Here is a 9258-nt window from a genome sequence, read left to right as displayed (position 1 = left end):
AGAGAGAGAGAGAGAGAGAGAGAGAGAGAGAGAGAGAGAGAGAGAAAGCCAGTGTATGGCTACAGATGAACCAGACCACAACGTCCTGATCTACTCTTTGCTATCTCTTTTTCTTCAACTTCCCTGTTTTCTCTCATCATCACTTGGTACCTCCTCTACAATTCTAGCATAGCTTTGTAACTTCTCCATTAATCTGGGGAATCCTGAAGAATCCTGCAGAAGAGAGGGAGAAAGGATTGTAAGAGCCAGAGGGGTCACAGACATCATCAGAGTTTCTAGTGGGTAAAGGCCAGTTCAACTTACTGTAATGACTTGGAACTGAATATGAACAAGAGCTGTATACTCACTTACCGATCTCCTTCTGCCTGAAAATTCTGTTCACAGGACCATGCAGAAGAGGGGAGGGCTAGTATCTACCGATCAGTCTTTACCAACTCTTCCAAAGAAATGATGTGTTTCCCAGACTTCCCCTATCCTGATGACTTCCCCAACTTCATGCATAACAGCAAGCTCCAAGAATACATCATTTCATTTGCCAAAGAAAAGAACCTTCTAAAATACATACAGTTTGAGGTAAGATGCTGTCAGCAAAGCAATGTCAGACAGCAATGAGGAAGTCCGTGGCTGTTGCTCAAGTTCCACTTTTTCCCGGAGGATCCCTTTCTTTAACCAACATTTTTAACTGCTTGATTTCGCTAATTGTAAATTTGTGGATATGATTTTTCTCTTATGAATCTGTAAATTCATAAGAATTCTCTTATGAATACATAAAACATGATCACATACAGTTCTTACATCAAAATGGCACCAACTTAGAAATCAGCAACAAAAATAATAGATACAAAATACCCATGGGTTTGTAAATTTAAAATCTCATTCTCTAAGTAATCTTTGTGTCCAAAAGAAATGTAATGAAAAAATATAAGAACTGGACATTAGTTAAACTTTTTGTGGAAGGCATTGAAAGCCATACTTTTGTGGGCCCATAAGCTTAACCATTTGTAATAAACAATTAAAGTATTTCAAAACAAGGCAAAGAATACACACACACAAATATTACACATACATACATATACAATCTAATGTTTTCATTTCTCCTGAGGGACTTTTGAATTCTGTAAGATGTGTCTTATTAATAAAATGATTTTAAGACCAATCTACCATTAGCATATTAAAGAAGGCTTTCTTTCTATATTCTTTAGACATTTGTAACCAGTATAAAAAAAAGTCCTGATTTCTCAACTACTGGCAAATGGGAAGTTACCACTGAAAAGAATGGTAAAAAAGAAACAGCTGTCTTTGATGCTGTAATGATTTGTTCTGGGCATCATGTGTACCCCCATCTACCAAAAGACTCCTTTCCAGGTAAGGCGGCTGAAGGTGAGGAACCCACCTACACATCTGTCGGGAATAAATGTATCGGTGAGGTTTATTTTAGTCTGCTTTCTAATGCGAGTAACAGAAAACCTGGCAATTAAAGTAAAGGACATTGTAAAGGAAAGAGACTTGGCTCATAACTACAGCCACTGGAAAGGTAAGCAGCATGGTGCTAGCTACCTAGCGAGCTCCACCCACCACCACCTCAACCCCACCGCATTGCATCACAGTATGGTTAAGAGTTAGAAAAAGAACTAGGCATGTCCAGCACCTAAAGGTTACAAGGTGAGAAGGGCATCTGGAGGGATTCAACAGCCAGGCTTGCTCTTGTTGGAATCAGACAGTTAATGCTCTCCTGTGACAACTCACTCCACCATCCTTGCCAAGGGCAATGCCCTCAATGACCAGCTTTACTTCCCAGTTGTCGCCAAGCTGGCGGCACATGTACCTCTGGGGAATATATTCAAGTCTTCCCCAAACGGCAGTAGTATCTTTTTAATTAATTAAACTACAAACAGGCCAATTAAAGTATATTTCTGTTTTCTATAGTATATTAGAGTTACTAAATTTTCTTATTTTGTGACCACGAGAGTTGTTTGATTTTTAATAGAAATCAAGTTGATTCATATGCTTCTTTCTTTTTACTCAGGTTTAAACCGTTTTAAAGGCAAATGCTTCCACAGCAGGGACTATAAGGAACCAGGGATGTGGAAGGGAAAGCGAGTCCTGGTGATCGGTCTGGGGAACTCAGGCTGTGACATTGCTGCAGAAGTCAGCCACGTAGCTCAACAGGTACCATATCTCACATATGCCACAGACAATCTTAAAGGGACAAAAACTGCTATTTTCTCCTTTGAAAACTGCTATGGAATCTAATGGCATGTTTTAGTCAAGTAATATTTCATATACCTCAGCTTCCTGGGTAACAAACAAGTAGGATTTGAAATAGCTATATAGGTGTCACTAGTGATGTTTCTGACCCAGTAAGGATTTGATACCTTGTGTGTGTCTGATGGATTCCTTTGAAACTAGAGTGGACTCAAGGTTAAAGCTATGACCGAGACTCCTAGAGAAGTTGTTCTATACTTCTGGGCTTCTGCTCTCCACATCAATAAAGCAGATAAAAACAGAACCAATTTAGAAATGAGATTGTTACGGAGTGAAACCCCGACCCAGTCCACATTAACAGAGAGCTGCATAGTCACTCATCCATGCATGCCTTCAGTCTGTGGCTAATTCTTCCAGGCACTGGCATAGGAATTGGAGAAAAAATGTTGAACAAAGCAAACGTACCCCTCACTCTTGAACGCCACAATACTAATTATGTAAATGTTCTAATGCATAAATTATCATTGTGGAAAGTACTAAGAAAGCAAAGCACATGGTTCATGTAATTACTAAGGGTGACATACTCCACATGAGGCAGGAAAGACCCCTGGAGATGATGACACACAAGCAGAGAACCAGAAGTTGAGAAAGGCACAGACTCAAAAGAGATCTTCAAGCAGAGGGTCTTGAAGTAAGAAACGAGGTATCTCACAAGCTGATGAGAGGCCTCTTGGCTACATCTCAGTGGGTCTGGGAAGAAGAGTGAGAAGGGAGACCGAAAGGAAGATGGAGAGGGAAGGATGAAGGTCCATGTAGGGTATGATTTAAACAAATGTCATCTCCCTTCGAAAGATGCATTAAAGGTTGCTTTTCCAGAAGCCTAAAGGCAGGGATCTTATTTCCAGATGTCATAGACCCCCAATATTGGTTCCTGATAGGCCCCTGAGCATCGCCATTATACTTCTAGCTTTACTCCACAGTATTACAGTCAAGATGCAAAAGATCATGTCAGGACAAATGTCATAAAAATTATTCCTTTGCCTGTGTTCCACACACTGCACTTGACAACCAGGGGCAAGCAAAGAAATTAACCATGTGGCCTTCCTTCTCAAAAGGTCATAAAGTCTAGCCAAAATGCACATGCACGTGTGTGCGCACACACATACACACGCACATACTCGCACACACAGACACACATAACAGTCTCAAGAGATAAGCAGAATGCATGACAACAGTGTAAGAGTTAACACTGGAATGAAGGAAAAAACATGACTCTGTCACTAAATGCCCAAAAGACTGTAGAATCCAAGGCATCACAAAGGAGATGGTCCTGAACCCATTCTTGAAAGAGAAATATAAACCATATAGTCGAGTATAAACCTAAAATATAGACATAAGCTGTTCTTAGAATGGGGGATGACAGCAAACATGAGGACAGGAATCAGTACTGTGTGTTTGACAGCTGAAATGAAGGTTCTTAATAGCGATAACGGATATGGTGCATCAAGGTACTTTAATACTCCCACCTAAGTAAGTGCCTTCAACCGTAGGTAAAAAAGGTCATTGAATCTTATTTTTCCTCTTGGTGAAAAAAGGCAATTGAAGACAAAAACATTAGCAACTTCTTAAAAAGCTCAAAGGAACCTAAGATCTGAGTGGGAGATGACTAAAGAGAAGCAAAATTTGGAGCTTCAGATTCCAAGAGCACAGAGTAGCCACTGGAACTGAGGTAGGAAAGAAAGGTAGGAGCCCCAGTAAGTGAGTGATCTTTTCAAACACTTCAACGAAGAGCTGAAAAAATGTGAATTCTTCATAAGTAAAAGTATACCATTTAAGGTTATTGAACTACAAGCAGTACGATGAACCAGGGTGGTAAGATATTTATGTCTGCATATGTAATGAATTAGAAGAAAGAAACCCAATTTCTGAAGCTTTCAAGGTACATTTCTTCTCTAATTTGCTTCTCTTATAGTGGCATTGCATAATTTTAAAAAAAAGCAAGAAAAGAAGAAATAAATAGAAGAAACCTAAAAATCCACTGTGTTACAAATTAGCAGAAGAGGAACAAAGAGACATTTAATGATCACATTATATCCAAGATGATGTCAGTCATATGACACAGGTTATCATGCTCAATTGACCCTGAAGTAGTTTAGATGCTGTTTCTTTCTGGTTTATAAGGAAACAAGATTAACGAAGTTAAAGCAATCTTGCCTATGTCACATCATTTAGAGGTAGGAGGGCCAGGATTTCTGTCTATAGTCCAGATCACAAGTTGCTTGCCTCATTTTACACCAATACCTATTTGGGGATAGTAATTACTTCTTTGTAGCTATCAGTAGTTGGATAAGCCCTGGGAGTCATACAGGTGGTCACCTGTGCTAGGAAGACGTGATTGAAGTAAGTTGGTTCCTGTCAGCAGCATCAGGGAATCTGATTAGACCTGAGGAAGCTTGTCTCAAAGTGCCCTTGAAGTCACGTCTCCCAGGAAGGAAAGCTGGCTTTCTTTTGCCTTATGCTCAAGTTTTGAGGGCCTATGGATGTGAACTAATTTGAAATGAGGGTCTGAACCTACGTGGGCAATCAGTGGATTTGGAAAACCAAGAAAGGAAGTAAGATCTGAGGGGAGCCTACTTTTTTAATCAAAACAATTCTTTAGGAGGACTGACAACTGAGGGTTTTTTACTTCCTCCTGGCAAAAAAGAAAACAAAAACAAAACAAACAAAAACCCAAGAGCAAGAGTAGTAAGCCCATTTCTACAGGGAGCTGCAGAGGGCATCGTACAATACGCCCTACACTTGCTGCATTTAACGTTTGTATTGTTCAGGTCATCATCAGCTCCAGAAGTGGATCCTGGGTGATGAGCAGGGTCTGGGATGACGGCTACCCCTGGGACATGTTGGTGATCACTCGATTTCAAACTTTCCTCAAGAACAACTTGCCCACAGCCATCTCTGACTGGTGGTACATGAGGCAGATGAACGCGAGGTTCAAGCATGAGAACTACGGCTTGATGCCATTAAATGGGTAACGTGGACTAAAACGTGATGTGCCTGCTAACGTTTACTTCAGTGTCAACAACGCTTGGTGTGTGTTGTAATCTCAAAACAAATCAAAAGACATTCATGAAGTAATCACATCACACGTATCAAAGGATAAAGAACTGCAAATATTGGGAAGGGTTTCCACACAGCCTTCTTACCAGATTTGTACGTCTAGAGCGTTGGGTAATACTGAAGCAGTTAGATCCCATAGCAACAGGAATAAAAATAAACATGTTTTAAGCACTTCCTACATTACCAGAGTCTTACCCATTCTCTGCTTTAGGCTCTGGCATATATTATGACATGTACCCTCACCACTAAGAGGGCTGTGTTTGTTCTGGTTTTCAGAGGAGAAAACTGAAGTGTGATAGAATTGCTAATGTTACCAAAGTCCCACATCCGGGAAGTAGAAGCAGCCTTCAGTATACATCCACATCTGCTGATCCCAGGTCTTTTGTTCTTTATCCTCTTCCTCTGTGACCTCACACTTAGTGGCAAGGTGGAGGTTAACAAGATCACTTTCCTGTGTCGTACTCTTTTTCTCAACCCCTGCAAAGAATGCGCTCACTGAACCAGTTCTACACAATTCTGGCACTCCCCGCTTCCTCCTTAGTATTTTTCTACAACTCCATTAAGCCCACTACATAAAAAAACAACTTCAACATTGGCTACAAATCCCAAATTTCTTCTTACATATTCATTAACTCAACAAATATAAATGAAGTGTTTACTGCGTCAGGTACCAAGTTAAGTGTTTGGGCATACATCAGGGTCTAGAACAAGCAGAATTCTGTTCTACTAGAGTACACTCTTAGTAGCCATAAACATACAACAAATGCTTAGTAGAAAGCTATATGGTGATCTATGTTGTGGAGAATACAGTGCGGACAAAGGGGATAGAAATGCCGCAAAGACAGTTTTCAGTAGGGTCCTAGAATTAGGCATAAACGCTAAGTTAAATTTCATGCCATCTCTTGAAGGATGAGTGTGGACACAGAGGGCAAAAAGACTGTCAGCAATCGTGTGGGGAAGAGCAGCAGGGACCACCAGGAGAGAGTAGCCATGTTAGGAAAGGCACTAAGGAAAAGTGATCTCTGAAGACAGACAGTGCTTCAGGAGGGAGGACACAATCAGCTAAGCCAAGAGGTACTAGTAAGTTCAGGAAAATAACTGAGCGGGGCCCTTGGACCCATCAGCTTCATTCTGACAGCCTTGGCAAACACTGTCTCAGTGAGGCTGGGGTGCTTAGTGGTGGATGACAATGAGTTTAATACAAGTGGCAGAGAAGAAGTGTAGTTGAGTCTAGCGCTTTTCCAACCAGAGCTCCACCCAATCTCATTGTCTCAGTTTCTCCTCCTTCAGCTTCTTCCCCTGACTGTCTTGATCATACATAACAAAGTCCTTTCCTTACATGATATTTGAATTCATTGGCAACTTCAGAATACTTTGTATGCATGAAGATTTTCCTGATCAAACAATGGATCGCTTTAGATCTCCAGGTGCCAGTGCTTCAAACTGTTCTCCCCTTACATAAGTTCCCAGGTGCACCTTCTTTGGCCTAAGTGGTGCAATTACTTACTGTGGCTCACATTTCACTCCTCAGTGAAAGCCCAGGGATAGCCCTCTCCCCCCCCCTTTTATTGTTTTTATTGAGTTATATAATTTTCTCTGCTCCCCTCCCTTCCTCTCCCCCTCCCCTTCTACCCTCTCCCATGGTCCCCATGCTCCCACTTTACTCAGGAGATACTATCTTTTTCTATGTCAGGGGTAGCCCTCTTACGTATTCCTTTACCTTCCCAAGTCTGTCTTACTATGGCCAGTTTGGAATATAAGAATAGACATTAACACTGTTAGCGCTTTATCTGTGCTATAGACTACAAAATTTCTCATACTATTCAGATCTCACTGTGGCCTAAGATAGAGGACAGTGTCATTTCAGAAGAGAAAAGTGAGGTATTGGGAATTTAAAAGGACTGAACCTTCTCATAGGAAGCAATAAGACTTTAGATACCAGGTGCCTTACATTAGAATTTTTCTTGGCATAGACTTTGCTAGTAAGTTCTCTTACCTCCTATATGGCCTCACATCAGTTTTATTCTTCTCATGCATTAGTGATATTCCATAGCTCAGGAAAATCTTTTGATCATCTTGTTCCTTCCTTCACCATCTGTACAGAGACTAAGACAAGGGGGACATGTTACTGTTACAATGACCAGTCTCTTCCATCCTTATAGAACTCTCAGGAAAGAACCTGTGTTCAATGATGAGCTCCCAGCACGCATCCTGTGTGGCACCGTGTCCATCAAGCCTAACGTGAAGGAGTTCACAGAGACCTCCGCTGTGTTTGAGGATGGGACCGTGTTTGAGGACATTGACTGTGTCATCTTCGCAACAGGCTACGGTTATGCCTATCCCTTCCTGGATGACTCCATCATCAAAAGCAGAAACAATGAGGTCACCTTGTACAAGGGCATCTTCCCTCCTCAGCTGGAGAAACCAACCATGGCAGTGATTGGCCTTGTCCAGTCCCTTGGTGCTGCCATCCCCACAACTGACCTCCAAGCACGCTGGGCTGCACAAGTAATAAGGGGTAAGTGGGCCAAACAGATCCCCGATGGATGCTAATGAGAATTCTTTCAGAATCAGAGCAAAAATTCTAATTAAGAGACCCGTCCAACTTTGAGAATCTGTAACTTCATTCCCATTGGCACGGTACTCCATGAGCAATTTGAAATATGTGTCACTGGGTTATCATGGGCAATAGTACAATATTATTGGAGATTTTTGCTGCTTATGATTCCTGGGAGCTGACAATTACCTGAGATCATTCAATAGACAAGAACTCCAAGAGTTCTTGGCCCTTGCTGCATGACAATATTATGAAAGTGTGATTTCAAATGGGATAGAATTACATTACTTGAAAGGGTGATAGGGAAAGATAATTCCAGGCAAATCTTCAGCTAGATACAGATACCTGCAGCCAGGAATAGCACACACTCTGGGAAGGCAGTGGGTCTTCTGGGCTGAGTTCTCTGAACTGTGTTTGTTAAGGACAAGCAGTGCTTGATTAGAGACGGGAAGTACAAGATGTAAGAGATGTTTAGTTTCTAAGGTACAAGAGTACATGTTATTCATATTTTCAAAAGGAAAAGGAAACAACAGACTTGATTAGGTAAGGAAGTTAGCCAGCGTCAGTAGCAGAGCTGAGATCAGAGTCATGGTGACATCTGAATGAAGGGGAATAGCTGTGGACAGCCGTGGTCCATAGAAACAAGTGGAGCCTTAATTAAAGAAAAAACAGAGATGTCGAAGTATATTGAGCAACGTTTACTTGAACCTTAATTTATGAAACTTCTCGATGAGGGTGTTTTAGCAAAGTGGGCTCCTTTTGAAGCCATAACTAAGGCTTCTAGTACTACCCTGGCTCGCTGGAGCTCAGTCTCCCTTTCCTGTGGAAGCTTAAATGAGTATGCATGCCCCTGTATACCCTGAGCCACCAGACTTCCACCATATCCGCATGTTCCTACTCAGCAGTGGCCTCTCTGCCTCTGCCTTTGTCTCTCCCTGATCAGGCAGAGATTGGATGTGGCTTCAGAGGGCTAAGTGACTTCAGCAAAACAGCAGCACTCTCTCGGCCCTCAGATCCCACCTTAGGGTGACTGGACTTAAAGGGAGGTCACTAACTCCCTGTGAGGACAAAAGTTTTAACTTTGGCTCTGAGAAAATAAAAATAAGGAAAAAAGTAAAACAAAAAGGGGAACTGGAAAGATGGTTGACACAGGCGCTTGATGGCAGGACTGACAAACCTGGGCTCCATTCTGAGACCACATGGTAGAAAGATAAAACCAATTTCCACAAGTTGTTCTCTGACCACACACACACACGCCCGCACACACACACACACACACACACACACACACACACACACACACACACTAATAAACACTCGAACACACACACACACGTACACACGGACAAACCTGGGCTCCATTCTGAGACCACATGGTA

General features: G+C 41.8%; 1 protein-coding gene and 1 long non-coding RNA gene across 2 annotated transcripts in view; one reads left to right on the top strand and one right to left on the bottom strand.

The window, feature by feature from the left end:
• Positions 1-7420, bottom strand: part of LOC106144259 — a 28528-nt gene extending 21108 nt beyond the window's left edge. The window contains exon 1 of the long non-coding RNA XR_001229328.2: positions 7319-7420. This is a non-coding gene — a long non-coding RNA (uncharacterized LOC106144259). The remainder of the gene's footprint in view (positions 1-7318) is intronic.
• The window catches only part of LOC101993561 (dimethylaniline monooxygenase [N-oxide-forming] 3), a 16101-nt gene that overhangs the window by 5163 nt on the left and 1680 nt on the right, over positions 1-9258 (top strand). The window contains exons 3-7 of the mRNA XM_005363978.3: positions 385-573; positions 1203-1365; positions 2027-2169; positions 5034-5233; positions 7485-7840. Of these exons, the coding sequence (XP_005364035.1) occupies positions 385-573; positions 1203-1365; positions 2027-2169; positions 5034-5233; positions 7485-7840 (1051 nt within the window). The remainder of the gene's footprint in view (positions 1-384; positions 574-1202; positions 1366-2026; positions 2170-5033; positions 5234-7484; positions 7841-9258) is intronic.

This window comes from Microtus ochrogaster (assembly GCF_000317375.1).
Source record: "Microtus ochrogaster isolate Prairie Vole_2 chromosome 6 unlocalized genomic scaffold, MicOch1.0 chr6_random_2, whole genome shotgun sequence".
NCBI lineage: Eukaryota > Metazoa > Chordata > Mammalia > Rodentia > Cricetidae > Microtus > Microtus ochrogaster.
The sequence above is the reverse complement of the archived record's forward strand: the minus strand, read 5'-3'. Positions and strand labels throughout refer to the sequence as shown.